Source organism: Onychomys torridus, chromosome 10 (assembly GCF_903995425.1).
Source record: "Onychomys torridus chromosome 10, mOncTor1.1, whole genome shotgun sequence".
NCBI lineage: Eukaryota > Metazoa > Chordata > Mammalia > Rodentia > Cricetidae > Onychomys > Onychomys torridus.
The window spans coordinates 40,529,709-40,557,392 of record NC_050452.1 but is presented as its reverse complement, the minus strand read 5'-3'; the positions used below and the strand labels follow the sequence as shown (position 1 = coordinate 40,557,392).

The window sequence follows — 27,684 nt, the reverse complement described above, 5'->3', positions numbered from 1 at the left end:
CTATTGGGAAAAACAGCATCTATCCACACAGAGACTGTATCTCTTAATATATCAAAATATTTGAAGTGTTTTAATGCTCCAAGCTGAAAAAAATCAAAACACCATCCCCACCAAACAGGCTATTAGACACTATCCTTGAGTGCTGTTTTGTCTCTCTGCTTAATATTCTCTCAACAGCAATAAAACAGAAGTTATCTCACTGAATTTGAGTGCTAATGCACTTCCAAAAAAATATGAACAGCAAGCAAGTGGAATCTTGAAAAGCCACATCAGTAGTCTTTAGAAAACTGTCAAAAGGGCAAACAGTCCATAAAATAAGGCACAGGGGTAAGCAACAAGAAGCTGTTGTCCTTCCATGGCCAAGGCCGAAATGAAGATCTTGGAAGCTGAGAGACTGCACCAGATGATGATGAGCATGGCTGACACAGTTCCAAAGGTGCCCCTGTAGCAGAAACAAAGATGACAGCTGCCTTATGCCTGGAGGAGGCTGGGGAGACTGACTAGGAGCTGCCTCTGAAAAGCCAGTGGTGCCCCTGTACAGAATATCAGTTTTCACTTCAAAGGTTAACGATTTACCTAGATGAGGTCAAAAGACCTCAGCCAGTCAGAAAACATTTCATTAAAATCCACTGTTTAGGACTGATATTTTTATATTTTAGTAAATCTAGAACAAGCAAAAGCAGAAACCATTGTAATAATCAGTCTCATTCATCAACATCCCGTTTTATTCCCATTTTGTGTAATTTGTTACACAAATTGGGATTTTATGGTTTGAATTTTTAACCAAGTCTATTTGCTAAATGTTTGGTTGCTAGCTATAACTAGAAGTTGTAGAGCTAACTTTGGGGTGGGGCGGGGGACAGAACCTAGAGGGAGGAAGTTTGTTCAACCTACACATGCTTCTTATTCTCTTTTCTCCAGGGTACTAAGAGGAGCAGGTCTGTTCCACTACAATTTATTCGTCATCATTTCTGCCTTCCCACAGAAGAAAGATAACAACCATATCCTGAAACCAAGAGCCACAATAAATCTCTCCTCTTTATAAGATGATTCCCTCAAGTATTTTGTCACAGTAGTGAGAATATAACACATGCATTATTCCTTATAATTTTAGGATAAAAAGTCTAAACTGCTAGTGATTTCTTTGTCCCTTAGCATCCAAGTCATTTAAGATGCTCTCAGTACTGAAGTCACTGGAACTATCTTTCGACACTTGGAATCCTAAAACAGTACATCATAGTATTATCATCTTGCTAAAACATCAGACAGTTGTAAAACCAAGCTCGACTATCCTGTCAAACTTCTGTACAGTTCAGTACAGCCATGTGAACAGAACAACGTGCTAGAGCCAACAGTTACACAAACAGTAGTATTTTTCTGTGTATAAAACACAATTAGAATAACTTGTTCTACTTATGCATTCACAGTGTCCACTTCCTGTCAAATTCCTTTGTTAAATTTGAGTATTCACTGAAAAAGCAAAGATTGGCTCCAGTAATTCTTATGAATGCTACAATAAAAAAAAAAAATGAGACCCTATTTGAACAGACTGAGCACGTTTAAATCACTCTCAGCAATTTCATAAGAATAACTATTTGTGATAACAAAATATCATAAGCTTTTTCTTCTCTAACCTGATTATCCTTGTAGTGATAAACTTTCTGTACGACAACATCCCTTCCAATGTAGCATTAATAACCTAAGATCTGCATCATCCAAGAAGAAAACGCAAGTCACATCTCCTTTGGGCATGAGAGAGTGAGCACAGGGTAAGAGTTTGTTTCCAAGTGTTTTGTAGACATGACAGGTGACTGTGCAGTTGCTTATTTGTCCCTGAGTGCTAGCGTTATGCATGAGTCTTGGGAAAGTGCTATAGGAAACGCATCTACAGTTTCCTTATGAATAGTTTAGAATTGCAAATGCCAGATGCCTAAGTGAAGAAAGAAAAAGGGAAAGAAATTGTATTGACTGAGCATGTATGCCATAAGTTCTCCAGAATTAATATCCTCATTGGGGTTTCTGGGAATTCTCTACTGTGAGGAGTCCAGCTGAGAAATAACAGTTGCTTCTTGCCTAGAAGGCAGATGCCTGGGCACTGAAGTAATTTGTCAGAATTCAGCAGGCATTTACTTTTCCAAAATCAAATAAATGAAATTTCTGCAGTTGTTAAATTACCCATGCCAAGGGTTAAGACTGAAGAATGCGACAACTTAAAAGAACTAGTTTTAAATTTTACATGGTTGGGGTTTTGTTGTTGTTGTTTTTAACCAGTTAAAAAGGAGCAGCATCCCAGCCAAACTGACCTATTTTTTTAATCTATGTGTAACTTTCAGTAAGCATGATTTTCTTCATTTCCATGACAAAATGTTAATAAAACTTCATGATTATCCTGGTCTGGCTGGCCTGGCCAAAGATTGTCCATGTAGGGTCAATTAGTACTAACACTTACTGCAATGAAAAGAAGATTGCACAGCTGGACAAGATGATCATGGGGAGCAAACAGTATCCCAGGACACTGGCCACACAGCCATATGACACCCCTGCAGAGCTCATCAAGTTTAGTAAGGTGTAAATCCCAAGGCAACCAATGGCACTCATGCCATAAACATAACCAAACTGGGCTTTTCCTGCCTGAAACAATGTAAAGAAGATGATTAAACATCACAACAAATGAGAAGAAATCAGAATAGATTTCCAATCCAGAGACCATTCAAGAATTTACTCAATGCTGTTGGATATCATGGTAAGTATTATCACCAGGGCACTGGTTCTGGTTAAAATAAAACATTGCCTGAGACATGAACTCCAAACAAGCACCCTGAATATATGTATCCATATATATTTATGCATATATGTCTAATATTTGGGATGGGCAAGGCATGCTACATAAAAGACGAAATATTGCCAGGATGTTTTTTTTTTAATCATGCATTTTCTATAGAGAGTGCAGAGAGTGAAACACATATATTTTTGTTCCATATTTACTGAAAAGCTGAATGATTGAGCAAAAAAATAAAACATCTAATATAGTCTTAGACATTTACAAGTAGTAAAAATACCCTTAAGATTTTGTTTCAAATTTTAATAAAGGTTTAATATTGGAACAGAAAATAAATTATCTGAGTTTTTACCTCAGATTTCTAGGATCCTCCATAGAAAATTTACCCATATTAGCAAATCTTGATCTAAAATACATAGTGTTGTAATCAAAAGCTTAAAATTGTCTTCTTGCTTGGTGGTGGCAGCTCATGCTTTTAATCCCAGCACTTGGGAGACAGAAATAGATGGATTTCTGTGAGTTCAAGGCTAGCCTGGTCTACAGAGCAGGTTCCAGGATAGCCAAGGATACACAAAGAAATCCTGCCTCAAAAAGTAAAAAGCCCCAGGTCTTGTAGACATTGAACAAGTGCTCTACCACTGAACAACATTCCCAGCCTGGTTTTATGAGAAAGGGATCTTTGTAAATACATATTTCTGTACTTTATACCTCCATCTCCTAAGTGCTGAAATGACTTATGTAGCACAGTACCCAGCCCTAATTATACTTGTGTGTTGCTTAAGAACATTGCTTTTCAGATCATACTAATAGCCCTACCAGAACAGTTAAGTGATAATGTCTTTAAATTGTGTGTTGATGTTGGGTAATGAAAAACATTGGAGTTGTTATGGTTTGTGTGTTTCCTTAATGCTTATGTATTAAGGACTCAGATGCCTGCAGTGCTTTGAGAAGTTGTGGACCCTCTAAAGATGGGATTTAGTATGGAGAAGTGAAGTCACTAGGGGCATGTTTCTGTGAAGGCTATTGGGACCTCCAGGTCCTTCTTATTTCTCTCTTTTACTTCTTGGCTGCAAGAGGTAAGCACACTCCTAAAGATGAGTGTGAATCTTACATGTCCAGAAGTACTTAATGAATTTGGATATTGTTTCTGAATTTAGTTTTACTTTTACTGGTATAATGGATGTAATGGCCTATGAAATGAACTTTTAATTATAAAGGCAGAGTGACAAAGAGTTGATTTGGCAGCAATTAAATTCATATTGAAATCTGACTTGAGCTAAATGTCCAACTGGAGCTTTTGCAATGACGTTTTTGGTCTGTGTCTATGAACATTAACTCTAAAGTTATAACTGCTAATAAAAAAAATATAAGGGCTAATCATATATATCCATATAATTTTAGAACTATAAGAGACCTAAGTTTCTAGTCAACCTTATTTTAAAAATAAATAAATAAATAAATAAAGCCTTTTTGTCTTGAAGCGAAGAAATGGAGGCATAAAAATGTGCAGATAACATATGAAGATCATAGTTATTGGTAGTTATAGGTAAAATTCATTTGATCACCTCAAGTTAAGATTTCCTCATTTATAATGCTTTGTTTCTAAAACACAGAAGAGGATATTTAAGTGACTCCTAGTAGCGTTATGTATCCAAGAGTGATCTTGATGATGGAATTCACACTGTCTTTTAAGAGATGGTAATCATAATATATCCCACAGAAAAACAAATAGCTGTTATATTACAAATGACTTGCAAGGAAAAAATGAGTTCATATATTAAACTGATTGTTTCTGACTATTTGATTAATCGGCATGGCCTTGCATAGCAGCTTAATCCAAGATTACTACATTACTGTGAAAAAGAGAAGAAGAGAGCCTGAAGAATAGGTGGTAACTCTGGTTGACAGCTTTTGAGTTAGAGTGTGTTCACATTTTATGTACTGCAAGGAAGGTGGTTGTTATACTGCACTGTTGTCCTGGATAAAAAGGATGTGATCATTGGTCACACAGAAACTATATTTTATTCAATATCTTCTCAGACTAGTATTACAAATTAGTAAAGGAAAATAGAACATGTATTTTATAAAACACATTTGAAAATTATAGCTGCATTAGAAGAAACTGCTTTTGTATGTGTGTGTGGGAGGGTGCTGCATATGTTCATTTGAGTATGTGTTCATGTATGAGTATGTATGTGTGTGTGCAGGCCACCTTTTTTTCTGAGACAAGATGTCTCACTGATCTCGTTGCTCACAGACTGTCTAAACTACTCACTAGTGATCATCATGGTCCCTTGTGATAGGGATATTACCATGCATCTCTAAACCCAGTTTTTATATGATGGAATACAAGCTCCTGTCCTAATGCTTCTTAGAAAACAAACTTCTTCTTTAAAAAAACAAAAAGAAAGAAAGAAAGAAAGAAATTGTTTTAACATTATCTCTGATGGAGACAAAGCCTGAAATGTCAGGTTAGCTGTTGGAAGCTACCAGAAGCAGTGTGGCTCCCAGAGCCACACAGAAAAGAAGGGGTCCTGTGAGATCTGTTTCGTTCATGATGCTGCCATCTGCTGGCTTCATTGGGTTTAGCACCGTCAAGGTTTTCTGCCATATGTGATCAAAATTAATTCCAAGTTCTGCAAAAAGAAAAAAAAATAGTCTACAGTAAATATAGGAAACAAAAGAGTTCTATTATTTCAAAGTTAGTGTATCTATTCTTTTGCATGGCATCTTAATATGATTGCTCTACTTTGTTTTCATAATCTAAATCTCAAGTTTGAGGTAATATACAGTGAACAAACAACACATCCAAAGAAACAGTTTAAGGAAAAAAAATATTCTATTGAGAAAATTTCTACCTGGGTTCATGCAGGAAAACATTAATACTATTTAAAAATATGGGAATTGACATACAGTAAAACCTATCATTGTGGCTAACAGACTGAATGTGTCTCAATTGCCCCTTCAGATATTTCCTCCACCTACATTTCCGACTCCTAGTACTTCTGAAATCATGTCATACCACCGATGGCATAACTTGTTAATAACACTCAGTTTAGGTCTAGCGTTTTCTTTCATTCTGCCTAATAAGAATATTAACTTTGCTCTAAATTGATAAAGCTCCAAAAGGAAGAAAGAGAAGGACTCTTTTTGCAAAGAGCAGTAACCATGATGTACATGCAGATGTTTATAAATCAATGCATCGTAGGATTAAATCAATATACTCAAAAATTAAATACTAAGGACAAGTTCATCTTTTTTCTTTCTAAGAGTGAGAGTGTTAGAATAGAATCTTCTCACTAAAGTAAGCTCTGATCGATTGCTCAGGCTTTACTGGCCTCTCAAGATCTATAAGCATTGGTCTCATATATATATGATAAAGGTAGTGTCAATTCATTCCTATTTTATGCACCAGATGTCTGAAATTTTAAAAAGTTAAGTAACTTTCAGAGTCTAAAAGCAAGAAGTAGAAAATCTACATTTCCACACTGGCCAATCTCACTCCTGTAAAACACTGAGAAGTCAGGTTCGTGTACATTTAATCTATTGATCATCTATTATCTGTCTGTCTATCTATCTATCTATCTATCTATCTATCTATCTATCTATCATCTACCTATCTGTCAATCATCTATCTATTCCATCTTTCCTATGGGAAAGGCTACCATTCCTAAATTCAACTGTACTTCCAAGCATGTACAAATATCTCTGGTCAGATAATAAGAATAGTTGAGCTATTTATTATTTAGAGACACTGGGTACTAGGCAAAGTATCTCCCATTAAACCACATCTCCATCCTCAGAGTTTTTTAATGGTGGCTAGTGCCACTTAAATATTTTCCAAAGTTGACATTTTGAACTAGAAAGATTTTTAATGATCCTCATGTCATGGAGGGGCCTTCCTTTAACAATTTAGAAACTGTCAGAGGATCAGTGAGGCACCTGAGTGAGCTAGCATAGAGAGTTAAACTTTAACATAAACAGTCTCCTGTAGCTAGAAGTTTCTCCAGTCCTGCCTGGGTCCTGCAGTCCCATGGCCTGCTTATAAAATAATCACACCGAGGCTTAATATTATTTATGCCTGGTTGACCATTAACTCAGGCCTACCACTGACTAGCTCTTACAGTTAAACTCGGCCCATTTCTGTTAATCTTTATGTTGCCACATGTTCTGTGGCTTTACCTGTGTGCCCTTACATGCTGCCCCCTGGACTGTGGGCTGGTGTCTCTTGACTCAGCTTTCCTCTTCCCAGGATTCTCCTTGTCTGTTTAGCCCACCTGGCTACTGGCCAATCAGCGTTTTATTTATCAACCAATCACAGCAACAGCATACAGAGGTATATTCACAGGATTCTCCTGGTTGAAATTTGTCATCCTAAGCATTGGGCAGGGGACTACTTAACCTACTGGGGCCATAGGTTAAAGTTAAAGCAGTGGTTTCACATATGTGAGGGTCTGGATTTGTACCTCAGCAGTAGGTTAGGAAAGAAAGATAAAGATTGAGAAAAATAACATTACTAAACAGTGAGCAACTAAAAGCATGCATGCAAGTAACATTACACAGGCTGAGCTGGTTGTAGTTGGAAATATTTATGTATGTACATATATGCATGAAACAGCAATTAATGAAAAAGGAGACCATGGATTTGAAAGAGATCAAGGAGGGGTACATGACAGGGTTTGGAGGGAGGAAAGGGGAAATGATCTAATTATACTATAATCTCAAAAAATAAAAGAAAGTAATTTTTAAAAAGTGAGTAAGTTGAGTACATTTGGTTTCCACGTTTCCTTTATTTTCAGTATGTTGCATCTTCTGACCATGTACCCTGGTATAGTGATGTTTTATTTGAGCTGAAATGTGATTTTATTTATGTAAATAAAGTTGCCTGGGAATCAGAGCTAAGAGCAATCCATTTAGCAGAAGTCCAGCGGTGGTGGCACACACCCTTAATCTGATCACATGGCAGGCAGAATCTCTGTGTGTTCAAGGAGACAGCCAAGTGGTGACCCAAACCTTTAATCTCAGTACAAACCATAGAGACCTGGAGGTCGGTATAGACAGGCAGTGACAAGGAAGTCATGTGGTTGGGTTTAGAACCAATGAGAAGGCAGAAAAGAAAGGCAATAAAAAGACAGGACACAGGAAAAAAGTCTCTCTCAGGGGAAGGATGGCAGGGAGTGGTAAGATAAAGTAGTCTTAGCTCTTGGCTACTGCTCAATCTCTGGGCTTTTAACTCTTTATTTGGTTCTGTGTTTCTGATTTAATAAGACCGTTTAGAATTAAATCTACACCCTGGAGGAGATGAATGGTTCAACAACTTTAAAATGGGTTAGGAGTTTAATAAAAAAAAAAATTCTTTCATATATTACATTCTAACATAGTTTTCTCTCCATCCTCCCTCCCAGTCCTCCCCCAACCCCATCCACTACTCCTCCTTTCTCTTCAGAAAAGGGAAGACCTCCCATGAATATCAACTAAACATGGCATACCAAGTTGCAGTAAGACTGGGCACCACCCCTCCTCATATTAAAGATGGATGAGGCAGCCCACTAGGAACAAAAGGGTCCAAAAAGCTGGCAGAAGAGTCAGAGACAGCTCCTGCCCCCACTGTTAGGAGTCCCACAAGAACACCAAGTTACACAATCATAGCATATATGCAGAGGACCTAGGTTAGTTCCACGCAGGCTCCCTAATTGTCCGTTCAGTCTCTGTGAGCCCCTAGGAGCCCAGTTTGGTTGCTTCTGTGGGTTTTCTCGGGCCCTTGACCCTCTTGTTCATACAGTCCTTCCTTCCTTTCTTTGGCAGGATTCCTCAGGCTCTGACTAATGTTTGGCTGTGAGACTCCACGTCTATTTCCATCAGGTGCTGGGTGAAGCCTCTCTGGATATGATTGTGCTTGGTGTCTGTCTAGCAGAATATCGTGAGAGTTCACTATGTTATTTTTTTCTGGTCTTGTTTGGGTCTATCTTGGGTCCCTGGGCTATCCAGCCTCTGGGTTCTGGCCGTCTAGGTAGTATCAGGAGTGAGCTTGCTCTAGTGGCATGGGTCTCAGGCTGGACCAGTCATCCGATAGCCACTCCCATAATTTCTGTGACACCTTTCCCCCGGCACATGTTGTAGGAAGGATAAATTGTAAGTTGACCATTTTGTGTCCCAATCCCTCTATTGAAGCTTTTTCTGGTTACAGAAGATGGTCGGGTCAAGCTCTGTAATCCCCATTACTAGGAGTCTTTTCTATAGTCACCCTTGTAGATCCCTAGGAGTTTCCACTGCACTTGTTTTTTGTTTGTTGTTTTGTTTCGTTTTTGTTTTTTTTGTTTGGTTGGTTTTGGTTTTTTGAGACAGGGTTTCTCTGTGTATCTTTATGCCTTTCCTGGAACTTGCCTTGGAGACCAGGCTGGCCTCGAACTCACAGAGATCCACCTGCCTCTGTCTCCCACGTGCCGGGATTAAAGGCATGCGCCATCACCGCCCAGCCACACTTGTTTTTTTTTTAAATAGTAGAAGATCATAAAAACTAGAAATATCACAGTTTAAATTAATTTTATGCCAGGCTTATGTCACTTTCAAGCTTCATTTTCAGTTTCTCTTACAAGTAAGTGCCTTTGGTATAAAATACTTGTTTTCCCTTAAGAAAAAAGGAGTAGTTATTTCTGAAAAAAAACTCAGAAAAAATTATTTATGCAATATTATTGTTGATTTCCACCATTTATTTGATGGCATAATTAAGGTCTGCAATCATTTCAATACAGAGTCATGAAATCATGAATGAATATAAGATATGTTAAATATTTTCATGAAAAAATATTTTATGTTTTCAACAGAATATTTCCATCCAAAATAGTTTGTTTTCAAGTTTATTACACAGTATTCATTGTAGTGGCCCCAACATAGCACCTTAGCTTGCAAAGCAGACGATACAACTGCTATAACTTGAACGTAAAATTTATTGTTTTGCTGCCATCTTGTGGTTGTAAAGTATATGACATGAAGTATAAACGTGAATTAGGATCTTCATTTCTACATAAATTATGGCACTGACCTTACAGATCTAAGTATTTTTGCTGGTGCTACAAAGAGAAAACAACATATACCAGTAACTTTTCTAGTTTGTCATGGTAAGGCTGAAAATTATCCTAGGATGAACGTTTTTTGTTTTGTTTTGTTTTGTTTTGTTTTTGTTTTTTACTTTATATTGTATGTATCATCTATGAAAATATGAAACAAAAATATTACTTTAAAATCTGGGCATCTTTAAGGAAACTTATATAAATGCTGTGTTGATATAGAGAGTCTGGTTCTAAAAATGCTACAGTTGGAAAAAATGTCTCCAAGAAATGTCATTCTTAGTTTAAAAATATAAATATCGAAATTTCTATGTGTCCCAAAAGACCTATGAGAAAATTATATTGGAAATAAGAAAGAAAAAAGATTTATTCAAATATATCTTCTGGAAAGTTATTAATATACTTCTAGCTAAATATATCTTTAAATTAGGAAAGAAAAACTAATTTAATTCTACTGTGGCAAAAAGCACAAAAATGGGAAGAAGTAAAAACAATCAATAAGGAGTGCCTGGGTTATAGTCAGAGAGGCAACTGCGCCTGGGTCCCACCGCTGGACACTGGCCACCCCAGGAGGACCTGACCAACTTGGCCCCAGTTTCCTGCCAACCTGCGGACCCTGCAGGAAGGCTCCCTTTTTCCAAGACTGCAGGCAGACACTGCAGTCTCCACACCTTGCCCCCACATCCATTTGCCCTAGACCCCAGCCACTTCCTGAGACTCAGAGACCAGCCCCCAGCTTCAATCCGGCCCTGAACTCCCATCTGGAACAGAGGTGAGTGCCTGGGTTATAGTCAGAGAGGTAACTGCGCCTGGGTCCCACCTCTGGAGACAGGCCACCCCAGGAGGACCTGACCAACTTGGCCCCAGTTGCCTGCCAATCAGCTGGCCCTGCAGGAAGGCTCCCCTTTTCCAAGACTGCAGAAAGACACTGCAGTCTCCACACCCTGCTCCCACACCCATTTGCCCTAGACCCCAGGCACTTCCTGAGACTCAGAGAGCAGCCCCCAGCTTCCATCCTGCCCTGGAACTCCCATCTGGACCAGAGACAAGAGGAACACCCATCTGGACAACAGGAGCTCCCATCTGGACAAAATAAGGAGACCCCAGGGACTTCCCGAGACTCAGAGTCCAGTCCCCCAGCTCCTATACAGCCAGCACTCTCATCTGGACCAGGGCTCCCATCTGGCCCAGAGCTTCAATCTGGACCAGAGAGAGGCTCCCTAAATCTGTGAACTCTATCTGGACCAAGTACACTGATAAGACCAAGAACGAACACAAGAGGAGATGGGCAGACATCAAGGCAGAAGTACATACAACAAAATAAAGAGCAATAAAGCATCACCAGAAACTAGCCCTTCTCCAACAGCTAGACCTGATCATCACGGAATGGAAGAAGAAGAAGAAAACAACCTTATAAGTAACATCATGAAGAGGCTAGAGCCATATATAGAAGAAATCAAAAATAAATTAGAGGAATAGACAAACAAAAAATGGGAAGAACACAATAAAAAACTAGAGAAAAGGACAATTAAAGCAGAAGAAAACAATAAAACCTTGAATGAAAATCATGAAAAAGCAAGGGAGACACTCGAAGACCTGAAGAGGGAAATAGAAAAAATAAAGAAGACACTAGCAGAAGGAATGTTGGAAATAGAAAATCTGAGTAAACAAACAGGAACTTCAGATGCAAGTATAACCAACAGAATGCAAGAGATGGAAGAGAGGATCTCAGGTGTTGAAGATACGGTAGAAGAAATAGATTCATCAGTCAAAGAAAACACTAAAACCAACAAAGTCATGACCCAAAATGTCCAAGAAATTTGGGACACCATTAAAAGACCAAACCTACGAAATAATAGGTATAGAGGAAGGAGAAGAATACCAACTCAAAGGCACAGAAAATATATTTAACAAGATCACAGAAGAAAACTTTCCCAACTTAAAGAAGGAAATGCCTATGAAAATACAAGAAGCCTATAGAACACCAAACAGACTAGACCCCTCAAAAAAGTCCCCTCACCACATAATAATTAAACAACTAAACATACAGAATAAAGAAAGAATATTAAGGGCAGTAAAGGAAAAAGGCCAAGTGACTTATAAAGGAAAACCCATCAGAATAACACCTGATTTCTCGATGGAGACTTTGAAAGCCAGAAGGACCTGGACAGATACAATGCAGACACTAAGAGACCATGAATGCCAGCCTAGACTAATATATCCAGCAAAACTTTCAATCATCATAGATGGAGTGAACAACACCAGTGAACAAAACCAGATTTAAAGAATACTTATCCACAAACCCAGCACTACAGAAAGCACTAGAAGGAAAATTCCAACCTAAGGAAGGCAGATACACCCATGAAAACACAGGCCATAGATAACACCACAGCAGTAAACCCCAAAGAAGAGAAGCACACACACACTACCACCAAAAAAATAAAAATAACAACAGGAACGAACAATCAATGGTATTAATATCCCTTAATATCAACGGACTTAATTCACCTATAAAAAGACACAGACTAACAGAATGGATACAAAAACAGGACCCATCTTTCTGCAGCATACAAGAAACACACCTCAAATTCAAAGACAGAAACCTCCTAAGAATAAAAGGCTGGGAAAAGACTTTCCAATCAAATGGTCTTAAGAAGCAAGATGGTGTAGCCATGCTAATATCCAGCAAAATAGACTTCAAATTAAAATCAATCAAAAGAGATGATGAAGGACATTACACACTCATTGCAGGAAAGATCCACCAAGATGAAGTTTCAATTCTGAACATTTATTCCCCAAACACAAGGGCACCCATGTATGTAAAAGAAACATTACTAAAGCTTAAATCACATATAAAACTCCACACATGAATAGTGGGAGACTTCAACACCCCACTTTCACCTCTGAACAGATCAGCCAATTTGAAACTTAACAGAGACATAATGGACTTAACTGATGTTATGGCTCAAAAGGACTTAATCAATATGTACAGAACATTCCACCCAAACAAAAAAGAATATACCTTCTTCTCAGCAACCCATGGAACCGTCTCTAAAATCAACCACATGCTTGGCCACAAAGCAGATCTCAACAGATACAAAACAATTGGAATAACTTCCTCTGTTCTATCAGACCACCATGGTTTAAAGTTAGATTTCAACAACAGAAAAAACTACAGAAATTCTACAATCTCATGGAAACTGAATAATGCTCAACTGAATCAACAATGGGTTAAGGAAGAAAGAAAGAAAGAAATTAAAGACTTCCTAGAGATCAATGAAAATGAATACACCACATACCCAAACTTATGGGATACTATGAAAGCAGTGCTAAGTGGGAAATCCATAGCACTGAATGTCCACATAATGGAAGCTGGAGAAATCTCATGTTAGTGACTTGATAGCACACTTGAAAGCTCTTGAACAGGAAGAAGCAAAGTCTCCCAGGAGGAACAGACGCCAAGAAATTATCAAATTGAGAGCTGAAATCAATAAAATAGAAATAAAGAGAACAATACAAAGGATTAATGAAACAAAGAGTTGGTTCTTTGAGAAGATCAACAAGATAGACAAGCCCTTATCCAAACTAACGCAAAGACAGAGAGAGAGCATCCAAATTAACGAACTCAGAAATGAAAAGGGGGACATAACAACAGACAATGAGGAAATCCAGAGAATCATCAGGCCATACTTCAAACACCTCTACTCCACAAAACTGGAAAATCTAAAAGAAATGGATAATTTTCTGGATAGGTACCAGATACCTAAGTTAAATCAAGACCAGATAAACCATTTAAATAGTCCAATAACCCCTAAGGAAATAGAATAAGTCATTAAAAGTCTCCCAACCAATAAAAGCCCTGGACCAGATGGTTTCACTGCAGAATTCTACCAGATCTTCAAACGAGACTTAATACCAATACTCTTTAAATCGTTCCACACAATAGAAGCAGGAGGAATATTGCCAAACTCCTTCTATGAGGCTACAATTACCCTGATTCCTAAACAGAACAAAGATGCAACAAAGAAAGAGAACTACAGACCGATCTCCCTCATGAACATTGATGCAAAAATACTCAATAAAATTCTGGTGAACAGACTCCAAGAACATATCAAAACAATTATCCACCATGATCAAGTAGGCTTCATACCAGGGATACAAGGGTGTTTAAACATAGGAAAGTCTGTCAATGTAATACACCATATAAACAAACTCAAAGTAAAAAACCACATGATCATCTCACTAGATGCAGAAAAGGCATTTGACAAAATCCAACACTCCATCATGATAAAGACCTTGGAGCTATCAGGAATACAGGGAACATACCTAAAATAATAAAGGCAATCTACAACAGCCAACATCAAATTAAATGGAGAGAAACTCAAAACAATACCATTAAAATCAGGAACAAGGCAAGGCTGTCCCCTCTCGCCCTACTTATTCAATATAGTACTTGAAGTTCTAGCCAGAGCTATAAGACAACATAGGAGATTAAGGGGATACAAATTGGAAAGGAAGAAGTCAAGCTTTCCCTATTTGCAGATGACATGATAGTATACATGAGTGACCCCAAAAATTCAACCAAGGAACTGATACAGCTAATAAAAACCTTCAGCAACATAGCAGGATACAGGATTAACTCAAAAAAATCAGTAGCCCTTCTATATACAGTAGACAAACAGGCTGAGAAGGAAATCAGAGATACATCACCCTTTACAATAGCCACAAATGATATAAAATACCTTGGGTTTACTCTAACTAAGCATGTTAAGGACCTATATGACAAGAACTTTAAGTTCCTGAAAGAAGAAATTGAAGAAGATGTCAGAAAATGGAAAGATCTCCCATGCTCCTACATAGGCAGGATAAACATAGTAAAAATGGTGATCTTACCAAAAGCAATCTACAGATTCAATGCAATTGCCATCAAATTACCAACACAATTCTTCACAGATCTGGAAAGAATAATACTCAACTTCATATGGAAAAACAAAAAACCCAGGATAGCCAAAAGAATCCTGTACAATAAAACAACCTCTGGAGGCATCACCATCCCCGACCTCAAGATCTACTATAGAACTACTGTAATAAAAACAGCTTGGTACTGGCATAAAAACCAACATGTGGACCAATGGAACCGAATTGAAGACCCTGACATTAACCCGCACACCTATGAACATATAATTTTTGACAAAGAAGCCAAAAATGTACAATGGAAAAAAGAAAGCATCTTCAACAAATGGTGTTGGCATAACTGGATGTCAATGTGTAGAAGGCTGCAAATAGATCCATATCTGTCACCATGCACAAAACTTAAATCCAAGTGGATCAAAGACCTCAACATAAATCCAGTTACTCTGAACCTGATAGTAGAGAAAGTAGGAAGTACTCTTGAACACATTGGCACAGGAGATCACTTTCTAAATATAACACCAGTAGCACAGACACTGAGAGAAACAATCAATCAATGGGACCTGTTGAAACTGAGAAGCTTTTGTAGAGCAAAGGACATGGTCAACAAGACAAAGCGACAGCCTACAGAATGGGAAAAGGTCTTCACCAACCCCACATCTGACAGAGGGCTGATATCCAGAATATATAAAGAACTCAAGAAATTAGACATCAAAATGCCCAACAGTCTAATTAAGAAATGGGATATAGAACTAAACAGAGAATTCTCCACAGAGGAAGTTCAAATGGCTGAAAGACATTTAAGGAATTGCTCAACATCCCTAATTATCCGGGAAATGCAAATCAAAACGACTCTGAGATACCACCTTACACCTGTCAGAATGGATCAGATCAAAAGCACAGAAGACAGCTTATGCTGGAGAGGATGTGGAGCAAGTGGAACTCTCCTCCACTGCTGGTGGGAACCCAAGCTTGTACAGCCACTTTGGAAATCAATATGGTGCTTCCTTAGAAAATTGGGAATCCATCTCCCCCAAGACCCAGCTGTAGCACTCTTGGGCATATACCCAAGGAATGCTCAATCATACCACAAGGACATTAGCTCAGCTATGTTCGTATCAGCTTTGTTTGTAATAGCCAGAACCTAGAAACAACCTAGATGCCCTTCAACTGAAGAATGGATAAAGAAAATATGGTACATATACACAATGGAGTACTACTCAGCAGAGAAAAACAATGACATCATGAGGTTTGCAGGCAAATGAATGGATCTAGAAAAAAATCATCCTGAGTGAGGTAACCCAGACTCAGAAGGACAAACATGGTATGTACTCACTCATAGGAGGATACTAGATGTAATACAAAGATTACTAGACTGCTACACAACTCCAGGGAGGCTACCTAGAAAATGGGACCTTAGGCAAGACCCAAGGATCATGCAATGACAGAAAAATGTATGAGATCTACATGAACAACCTGGACAACAGTGGGAGTAATGAAGGGCAAGATTTGAGGGAAAGAAAGCTTAGGGGAGCAGGAGATCCCAGCTGGATCAAGAACAGAAAGGGAGAATGAGGAATAACAGACCATGATAAATGAAGACCACATGAGAACAGGAATAGGCAGAGTGCTCAAGAGGTCCCCAGAAATCCCCAATGGTATATCCTCTGTATACTGCTGGCAATGGTCGAGAGATAGCCAGATCTGACCTAGTCTGGTGACCAAATGACTAAACACCCTAACTGTCGTGCTGGAACTCTCATCCAATAACTGATGGAAGTGGATGCAGAGATCCTCAGCCAGGCCCCAGGTGGAGCTCCAGGTGTCCAACTGTCGAGAAAGAGGAGGGTCTACAAGAGCATGAATTGTTGAATCCAAGATTGCAAAAAGCACAGGGACAAATAGCCAAACAATTGGAAGCACATGAATTATGAACCAAAGGCCGTGGAGCCCCCAGCTGGATCAGGCCCTCTGGATAAGTGAGACAATTGAATAGCTTGATCTGTTTGGGAGTCACCCAGTCTGTGGGACCAGGATCTGTCCTTAGTGCATGAGCTGGCTGTTTGAAACCTTGGGCTTACACAGGGACACTTTGCTCAGTCTGGAAGGAGGTGACAGGACCTGCCTGTACTGAATCCACCAGGTTTAAATGAATCCCCAGGGGTGCCTTGATCCTGGAGGACATGGGAATGAAGGAGAGGGGCTGGGGGAATGTGGGGGTTGGTGCGGGAGTGGGGAGGACAGGGGAACCCATGGCTGATGTATAAAATTTAAAACACATAATAATAAAGAAAAAAGAAAAAAGAAAAAAAAATAACAATCAATGCGCTGGACGGTGGTGGTGCATGCCTTTAATCCCAGCATTTGGGAGGCAGAGCCAGGTGGATCTTAGTGAGTTTGAGGCCAGCCTGGGCTACCAAGTGAGTTCCAGGAAAGGCACAAAGCTACACAGAGAAACCCAGTCTCAAATACCAAAACCAAAGACAAAATCAAAAACAAAACAATCAATATACATGAAAAATTCTCAGACTTCTAGTAATATAAAATACAAAGTATTCATCTTTCCTTTTTAAACATCAAATTGACATAGATATTGCATATTTGACTATAACAGTACAGTAGAAAATTCACTTTTTGTCAGGTCAACTGATAATGTTCCAAGTGCCTTCTGACCAAATTTTCCCACTGTTACAGACACATCCCAAAGAATGCACAGGCTAAAAGATTTTAACTGTGATGGTAATCTCAATATTACTTACTGTAGGTTACAACCTTTAATGTATATTTAAATTGTGGCACCTGAGTTTTATAAGATGATTATAAATCATGTGTCTAACATTTAATGTTTTTAAAGAACTGATATATAGAAATGTTCATGAAGCCTTACAGCAGTGAAATATGCCTTTAATCCCAGCATTCAGGAGGCCCAGCCAGGAGGATCTCTGTGAGTTTGAGGCCAGCCTGGTCTACAGAATGAGATCCAGGACAGTCAACAAAACAACACAGAGAGACCCTGTCTCAAAAAAAAAAAGAAATATTTATGATATAATAACTGACAAAAAGACCAGATATGATTGTATGACTCAACTTTATTTTAAAATACTCAAAACAAATATTTTCATTGAAAAAATAGTATTTCCCTTTGGAGTAACTAGATGTGCACATACATAATATGTACACACATTAAAAAATAGAATAATAGCTGGAAAGAAACATTCGAATGTTTCATGGTAGTTAATCCTTAGAGACAAGATTTTCAATACCTTATATACTAATGCATGTATTTCTAGATTTTCCAATATGCATAGTGAATGCACTTAGGCAATTGATGGGTCTTTTAAGGCAAAAAATGTTGGTAGAGTCAACCATATTTAGTGAAAATAGTTTCTAAGTTTCAGTTGTTTGGTAATTGCAGAGGAGAAATAGAAGGAGCTGATTACACACAACGGTTCACAAAGCTTAATAGCTTCTAAGGTACTAACAGATCTATTACCTAATTTTCCACATTGTTCAGAATTATTTAAATCTCTCTCTTGTTTATGTTTTTAGGCAAAGAAAGAAGGCTGTGTTAACTCTGGGTAGTTATTGAATTCAAATGAGGTAAACAGTACTTATTATGAAAAATATTGGTAATTATAGTCTTCTTTTTCATCTCACCCCACTTAGAGCTGGTGTGGGTACAGACTGGCAGGGGGCTACCACTGAGCATGTATGCTTCATTCTCTAATGTCAATCCAGTAGAGTTTTAAGTTCTTTCCTGGAGTTGTTACCTCCAGCAAAAACTCAACAAAGACATAGAATGCCTGGGTATGAAGAAAAATGAATAGAAAGTTCCTGAAATCTAGCTGGATCTCCAGCTCCAAGAATCCTGGGTTTCCCTCCTAAGAACATTGTTATGAACTGGAACTGTATTCTCCTTCACCTAGCTTTTCCAAGATGATCAGAGAGAGCTCATGAGAGCCAGAGGAGAAAAAAAAAAGTTGGGCTTGCCTCCATGCCAACCACAGAGAAACATTAATCTGAGAAACTATCTCACTTGCTCCCAGGCAAACAGCAAAGAATAAAATAATACTGTTATGAAGTGCACCCTTAGATGTTTGGAAAGTGTTGCTACTTTGATATAAACACTTTTACATAACATGTCCTTCCTATTTATGCAAGGCCAGAGTCCAAATCTTGGAAACAGTGAAGGAACATTCAATAATAGCAACAATTTCCCAGCAACAGGACAAACATGCTTGGAAACTTCACCCAATAATGCAACAAACGTGCGGTAGTTTAGGTGTATGTGTCTTGGTTTGGAAGAGTCCTGTTAACTGTGCAGAACTACACACAAAGCAGGGTATGCAACATTGAGGCAGAACATGCTAAGCCCTGATTACTGCAGTAGTTCCCTGAGCTGTGCACACCTTAAGAACAACACTTCCCTTAACTTGCCTTCTAGCAAAGGAGGCTCTTCATCAAAACCGTCCACTGAAGGAGATGGTGGATAGTAGTCTGAGTTATATGCTGGCTGAAAGAGCTGCCCTGCATAACTCGATGACAGGAGCATCTCTGCTGGAACAGAAGAGGAAGGCGGACGCTGCTCAGTGGCTTGTGTTCTAGGAAATTAAAAATGCCCGTATTTGACATACAAGAAAGTAATATCCTAACAAACCAAGAAAGAGAAGTACAATTTTCCTCTTAAGGACTTCACCTGGTTCTAAGGGTTGCTTGCCAATGAAGTACTGAACCTACTCAAAAGTTACATTTAACTAAAAAATTTGAAGTAAGGGGTCATGAAAAAGCTTCTATAATAATGATCTACAGTAAGATTATTAATCAGGCATATGCAATATGCTGGGCACTGTGCCCTTTTCCTCACTTAAAACTCTGTATGGTCAAAAATGCCCTTTAAATACCATTTTACAGAAGAATAAATAGAATTTCAAAAGTAAATGAACCTCAGCGCCATGCTTGGGTTTCTGAAATGAAGTTTTATGAGCAGAGCTCTGCCCCTACATAGGAAACCTTTTTCTCTGCTCTTCATGAGGGAATTGTCGATATTAAAGCTTTTAAAAAGCCCCCACAACTGGCTAATAAAAATCAGACCTTAATAGTATCATCAAGCCAAATGTAATCAAAATCTACAAAAATCAGTTTTGTTCACAGAGAAATATGCTCTCTACTACTGAATGACTATTACCAGAAAACTACTGTTCATCAAATTATCCAAGAGTACCTGGAGCACCTTGCTAACTGTGTGAGTTGCCAACTTCTGAAACTCTTCTTACAACGAGCAATCTGCTTTTGCCAAAGGATGACGTTTTTACATGTCCATGAATGTGTATTTTGTTTTATCATGTGCTTAAGAAACTTGAAAAAATATTTGATACTTGTAAATAACTTGTAGTAGCGCTAGAGGATGAAAGGAAGAAAAATAAGAGAGTCTATGAAATTAGTTCATTTTTCAGTTTTTAGTTGCAGTAAGGGAAAGAAAAATCAATAACTATCATTTTTTTTCATATTTTTTGTTTTGCTTTTTTCTTCTTCCAAAGACCTATAGATGAATATAGAGTTCAACATTCTGAACTTTGGAAATCTTGAGATCTCTTTATTTTTTTTAAATTTATTTATTATAATTATAAAAAATATTTATTAAAATATTTTTACAAAATACTTTGGGCAATTTTCTTTTATGATTATTCTTAATGTACATTCCAAAAAAATCATATTCAATTCTAAGTATTTAACCTTGACCAAAGAATGGCCTATCTTGGCAAATAAAACCATACAGATAGAGGAAAGAGTCATGTCATCATTCATTAACCCAATACTGGCTTATTAAAGGCAGAGATGTAACCTAATACTTTTGAATCCCCACAGCATGTATACTGGTTACTATAGCTATGTCACTCATATGAACTATTACTCATGTTTTTCAACGTGGGCTGGAACCAGAGCTTATACCTGGGCCAAGTTCAGCCACACTGGTGCAGTGTAATCACGAACTTTTCTCATGCAGCTGAGTTAACATCTATCACTTTGTCATCTTGATTTCTGAAAAATGTTGATAAGAGTAATCAAATTGGGGAAATGTTGGCGTGGCTGGAATGGGAGATCTCAAGAATAAAGCTTTAGCTTCCTCATATTGGACTTTCATATTAGAGTTTAAATAAAAGATAGTACTCCAGTAAAAATGCCACTTGGAAAAGAGAATAGATAAAAGGAATAGGGATTTAAAGGCACTGTGATCCTCTCTGTGAAACAGGGCACTTGAGATGAAAAGCCTATCACATTTTCTCATTTTCCACCATTACATTAACCATTCAATAGCCTTGTAATCCATGTACTCACTCAATCTCAAACACTGTTTGGCATTTCTTTATCTCTCAAAGTATAAACCATAAATGGTGCAATGGGATAAAGTTCAGATACACACCATTTGAAGTTGTAGAAACATACAACAGTACCTTTGAGTTAGAACACTGCTCAGTAATGAGTGCAGCACCTACTGCTCAAGTGTGTAGGATGATCAGTTGATAAGAACAGATCGGTTAATAAGAACATGGTCCAAACATCCCTAGACAGAGATGAAACTGAACACCTTCCATTCACCCCCATAAAGATTCAATCAAAGCCAAGCAGTAATAGTGCACGCCTGTAATCCCACCACTCCGGAGGCAGAGGCAGGTGGATCTTTCTGAGTTTGAGGCCAGCCTGGTCTACAGAGTGAGAGCCAGGAAAGGCACAAAGCTACACAGAGAAACCCTGTCTTGAAATACCAAAAAAAAAAAAAAAAAAAAAAAAGATTCAAACAACCTTAGATCCCAAACTTCAAGCATGTTTCTGTGATGGTTAATATTTACTGTCAGAAAGTTGGACTGAGAATCAATTGAGAGGCAAACATCTGGGCATATGTGTGAGGGAGGGAGATTCTAGATGGGATTAACTGAGGTGGAAATACACACTCTAATTTAGGGCTATGGCACCCTATGGGCTGCAGTACCCTACTCTGAACAAAAGGATACAGTGATGTGAAAAACAGCATTCATCTCTCCTTTTGTTTCTTGACTGTGGCCCAATGTGACCAGTAATCTCAAACTACTGCCTCTGGAACTCCCCTCCTGTTCCATGATGGACTGTAGCCTCAAGCCATGAGCCCAAGAAAAATAAAAAACAACAACAACAAGTCTTCCTGACTTAAGTTGAATGTGTGATATTTTTGTGATAGCAACCAGAAAAATAACTGATTAATAACCTTCAAAAAATATCAATTTATTTCTTTGGTTAGCTTCTCAAAAGTAGTAGTTATCTCATAGGGTTGCTCAGGATTCCAGTGACATGCTTAATTAAGCTCAAGGCAGTCCATAACACAAAAAGAGAACACAGTAAATGTTAATTGTTGTGAGACATGATCCTTATTCCAGTTCTATCTAGACCCACAAAACTATGTGCAGAAATGCAGCAGAGCAACCCAAACTATAGGATAACAGGGTGCTTTTCAAAATTATGTCTATCTAACATTTAAATAATAGTTTTTCTTTAAGATATACTTTTTATACAGCACTGCGATTGTTCTTTTGTTTTGTTTTGTTTTTTGTTTTTTCAAGACAGGGTTTTTCTTTGTAGCTTTGTGCCTTTCCTGGATCTCTCTCTGTAGACCAGGCTATACTCGAACTCACAGAGATCCACCTGGCTCTGCCTCCCGAGTACTGGGATTAAAGGTGTGCGCCACCACCGCCTGGCTGCAATTGTTCTTTATAAAAATTACACAAAGTACATTACTTTATGTCTCAGCTGAAGAAAAAAAAAGTTGTCTTCCTATATCACAGAGATGAACAGTGCTAGCCGGGAGAAATTTTCCTCAGTTTGAAGGGTTTTCTTTTCTTTTTCTTCCTTCCTTCCTTCCTTCCCTCTTTTCTTTCTTTTTGTCACTAATAAAAAAAAAACTAAATTCTTCATCATTTCCCTGTTTTAAAATTCAAGCTAAGATTTTGCACCCCGTGTGTGTGTATGTGTGTGTGTGTGTGTGTATGTGTGTGTGTGTGTGTATGTGTGTGTGTGTGTGTGTATGTGAGTGCGCACGCGCGTGCACACGCATGCGCATACATGAGCATGTTGAACCCAGTGGGCAATATTGAGGGTCTTCTCAATAGATCTCTGCTCTCTTCCTTATGGTTTTAATATGGGAAAATCTCTCAGTGGCTGGGAGCGTGCTGATTTGTCTAAACTGTCTAGCTACCAAGCCCCAGAAGATTTTTGGCCACCACCTCCTCCATGTTATCATTTCAGCCAACCTTTCCACAGGATTTCTGGAAACCTCCACTTGATTTTCATGATTTTGTGGAAAGTACTTCACCAACTAAGCTATCTCACCAGACCTTCAAGAAGTTAAATTTATCTCCAATACCTAATGCATCCTAAATATGTTTATGTCAATACTGTCATGGCACATTTCATAATATTCATATATTAAAATGCATATTTTATTGTACAACTCCTCAAAATAAAATTTTATCTCTGTATAGAAAAGACTTCCTTAACTCCATTCTAAAAACTTAACCTTATAGCACAGATAAATGTAGCTCTCACCCATAATTAAAGATACTTCTTGTAGAAGCAGACAAGACTATTATAGAAATTTATAATTGATCAAAACATTGAGAATTGACTGTGGGGCACTCAACTCTAACTATTATGTTTACAGTGAAATGCCTACATCTAAGACTAATAGAACATTTCAGAAAAAGGTGGACAGAAAGTTTGCAGGAGCCAGAGGACATCTGCTGCAACTTAGTGTCTGTGTATGACAGGAAGTAACATCCATGAAAATTCAGCAATATCATAATGACAACACTAGTTGACATGCCATCATAAATAAAGGAAAGGCTCCACCCCTAGATAAAGACCTACAGGCAACCAAGGTCTGCTGAGAGAGGGATCATCAGTTTTATTCGAGGATGATCCCCCTGATAAATTATCTAATACCAAGTGATCGACATTAAACACATACGTTTAAGAGACCAACACCAAATGGACTCAGCAGATTCATGTACACGTGTGTGTGCATTGTGTGTATGTGTGCTTGCACATGCACATGTGTGTATGCAATATTAACTACTCAAGAAGAGGTCACGAATTTGAGAGATTGGGGGTGGAAACCAGAGGTGGCTTGAAAGTGATGTGACTTCACTACACATGTAAAAAATACTCACTTTCTTAAAAATAAGTAAAAACTATAAAAGACCTTAGATTTCATCCTCACCTTGGTTTTGTAGTGGTCTGATTTTCTGAGAGAAATTAGACAAAATAAATATTTTTAAACAGATGAAATGCATTTTTAGTGTCCAGATAGCTATCAGGTAAAAGGCTCTTATTTAACCATTATTTTTAAAAGAATAAATAAAGCATTAACTTCGCATGAGCACCAAGTGAAAAAAACATTCACAGAAAATAGTGGTAACTTATCTGTCCTTTCTTGTCATTTAGTGGGGGACACATCATTGACAACTGCTCAGTTAACGTTGTCTTCCCTCTGACAGAACTAACTGACAGAACATTGACATTTCTAAAAATGGTAGTATGTTTACTCACTATAATTTACTTACTCTCTGGATCCATAAAGATTTCCATAAACATTGGAATCATAGCTCTGCTCCTGATTATCAATCGTATAATTAGACTGGTAAAAGTCCATGTCATACTCTCCCAAATTCGACATCCTGAAAAATTAAGTTTGTTTTTTTACTTAGTTTGTTAGCCAATTAAACTTTTTGAAATATATACAAAGATTAACTGATGGTGTGATTATAGTTATTTTCCTATCAAAGGAGACAGTATTTGGAAGAATCAATTAACTATGAAGGAGAAAGCAGGAAATATATGCTAGAAAATCACTTACAAATCCTGTCAACATAAACTACTTTATCAAGGTTTCCCATTTTTCTCATTGTGACTGTAAACTGTCTTCACTTTTTCTAAAAGAAACAACCAACATTCTTCCCTCACATACCTCATTCTTAGAAGTTTAAACAAGTGTTTTAAACTTTATGTAGTGCATATCTACAAAATTATCCTAAGCAATGCAAGTTTCTTATTTTTAAAAAAAGATGCACAAGTACACAGGCATGCACGCACGCATACACACACACACACACACACATACACACACACACACACACACACACACACATGTACCCAGACATACATGCACACAAACACACAATAAAAACACAAAGAGGGAAGAATGTAACAGCTCACACTATTAATATTTTAATTTTAATTTTCGAAGAGACATAAATTTTACTAAACCTCTTTTTACTCACCTAAACAAAAAGTAAACATCTATAAAAATGTTTCCTAATTCTACTTGAGAATTCTTATTAACTATCTGGAACATTTTCTTTCTTTTGCCCAAGACACTACCCATGGGTTCTGGATGACTCATAGAAGAAAAGACTCTGTACTGGCAGACTAAGGACACAGTTCTTTTACCTAAACTCACTACTTAGCTTCTAGGCACTTCTGGTAATTCAGGGTACATGACCTTGACTCATAATAAAGCCAGAAACACCAGATGGAAAAAGAACAAAATGATATAAAGAGGAGACAGAAGGAGATATTAGAAAGACAAGATGGCGATTTGGATAAAAATTCTAGAAGAGAGCAGAGACGTTTGGATTTTTAATCCTATGTTTTTGACAACCATTTTTATTTTAAAAGAGTGAAATTGGAAACCACTGGCAGTAATCCATATAAGTATAGTCATCTGTGGAATACTACCAATAGTGAATTTTAAATTTTAAATGTATAAAAAGCAGCCTTAACTCTTAAGAGTTCCATTAATTAGAAATATTCAACTCACAATTGTTAAATATATCTATTATTCATTTTGGTAAAATATAGAGAGCTTTGCTAAAGGTGGATGTAGCAATTCATACAGCTAATTTTATAAATAAGGATTTTTCATTAGTGACGTGCATGAAGTAGCCATGTATTATGAAAACTAAAATCGAGACTTAGTAATGAGTCTTCTAACAAATTATGGTATAAATCAAATATTAAATATAAAATACATACTAAAACTTAATAACACAAGTTTCTCAGCCCATAAAAGTAGTTACTATGAAGCAGCGAGAGGGATTTCTCTTCACAATACACTCATTTTAGGTAACCTGCCAAGTTTTATGCAACAGCTATTTGAGTTCTTACATAATCCCCTCTCATATTTTATTTAAATGCTCAATGTTTTAGAGGCATCAGACAGACCAGACACATACCTGTCTCTTTGTATGTTATGAGGAAAGATCCTCCAACAAATGTAGCTGGGGTCAGGAAATCTAAACAACTCAGCAGGTAAAAAGAGGAGGCACTGACTATATATAAAAGTTTCTAAATTTGTACTCTGACACAGTGGCTGACACAGCCAAGAAGGCAAGGCTGCCAACAACCAGATGCAGTGTCTTATGACAAAGTTTGCAAACACAACAAGGCTCATGCAGACATAATTCTGATAATGTGGAGAAATCAGTCCAGTATCCTTTGGGGCATGTGCACTAGACTTTGCAGCAAGATTATTTACTGGAAGTAAGTCAGGGAAAGCAAGGGGCTTGATGTGCCTTCTCCTACTCTGGTTTTCAGCCTAGTAGGATTGACTGATGATCTGTGATAAAAATAAATAAATAAATAAATAAATAAATAAATAAATAAATAAATAAATAGTGCTTGATCTTAACATGAAGATCTCAGCACTGAAGTAAAATGAGATGTTATCCTTTTATCCAAATCTGAGTGTTTTTAAGATGATGAATTATGACCTAACCTTGAGTTTACCTGCTTTTAATTTCTGCAGCTGGGATTAAGATATATTACTCTGATCTAGTTTTTGTATCTTTGTTTTGTTGTGTGTGTTGGGGGTGCATGTGGTGTGGAGTGTTGCATGTGGTGTGGAGTGTTGCATGTGGCTGGAAGGACTCAATACCAGGTGCCTTCTTCTATCACTCTCCATGTTGTTTTCTGAGAAAGAATTTTACTGAACCTGGCTAGCCCATTGTATAAGTTGGCTACAAACTCCCAGAATCCCGCTGTCTCTCTCCATCTCTTATCACGGGGATTAGAGGTGTGCCACCACACCTGGCTTTTTATATAGGTACCTGGTATCCAAACTCAGGTCCCTGCACTTACACAGCAAACTCTTTTTAGCCATTTGCCACCTTCTCACCCTGATCCAGTGTTTTCATATACAGAATGCATTCTGTCCTATTTTTTAAGCCAATTCCAACCACTAGAGGCTCTAGCTCATCCTTGCCCTAGAAAGGTACACAGTTGGCCCTCTGTGTTACATCACTGAATCACTCACTGCCAGGATACTTCACTCTAGCTCTGACCCAGGTAGACACTGTAGCTAATATTCTCCATTCTTCCTGGATCAGATCACTTTGAGGGCCATTACCCCTATGGTTTTCTTTCTTCTGAGTCTCCTTTCTAGGACTTCAGATTCCCTACATATTCAAATCCTGGTGTTGAAATAAAATTAAATTTGCTTAATAATTTCTATTTCTATATCAGTGGTAAAGTAACATCCATCCACACACTTATTGAGCACCAAATATTGAGTATCAGAGTCTGTCCTTATTTTGGAAGTAAGGTTCTTGGACGGCCTAGACCTATGTAGTCCATACTGACCTTAAACTCACAGAGATTCACTGGTATCTGCCTCTGGATTAATGGCATGGACTAAAGGTGTGAACCACCATGCCTGAACAGACTCCAGTCTTGATGCATGATTACAAAAATGGATATTCAGGTCTGAATTCAAAGCCAATATTTTAGTACACATTATATTACATCTGCAACTAATAATGAATAGGTCAGTATTATATATAAACTTTAAGAGTAGATAATTTAACTTTTGTAGCACTTAAATGAGTTTTTTACTGTGACATT

The 27,684-nt window shown here is 37.8% G+C and overlaps 1 protein-coding gene across 1 annotated transcript; it reads right to left on the bottom strand.

The window, feature by feature from the left end:
• Positions 1-279: 279 nt before the first annotated feature.
• On the bottom strand, positions 280-27,684 carry Yipf7 (Yip1 domain family member 7). The gene is made up of 6 exons (XM_036200190.1): positions 27,659-27,684; positions 24,348-24,461; positions 19,195-19,358; positions 5,270-5,415; positions 2,450-2,631; positions 280-442 (listed from the first exon to the last, which is right to left on the bottom strand). The coding sequence occupies exons 2-6, from the start codon at positions 24,458-24,460 to the stop codon at positions 280-282; spliced, it is 768 nt and encodes a 255-aa protein (XP_036056083.1). The 5' UTR covers position 24,461; positions 27,659-27,684.

Bases quoted from the DNA above. Each gene is read 5' to 3' on its own strand.
- Yipf7 (XM_036200190.1), bottom strand. From the start codon at position 24,460: ATGTCGAATTTGGGAGAGTATGACATGGACTTTTACCAGTCTAATTAT. The intron at 19,359-24,347 runs GTAAGTAAATTA...TTAATTTCCTAG, and splicing joins AATCTTTATGGATCCAGAGA to AACACAAGCCACTGAGCAGC. The intron at 2,632-5,269 runs GTAGCTTCCAAC...ACATTGTTTCAG, and splicing joins TGGGAGCCACACTGCTTCTG to GCAGGAAAAGCCCAGTTTGG.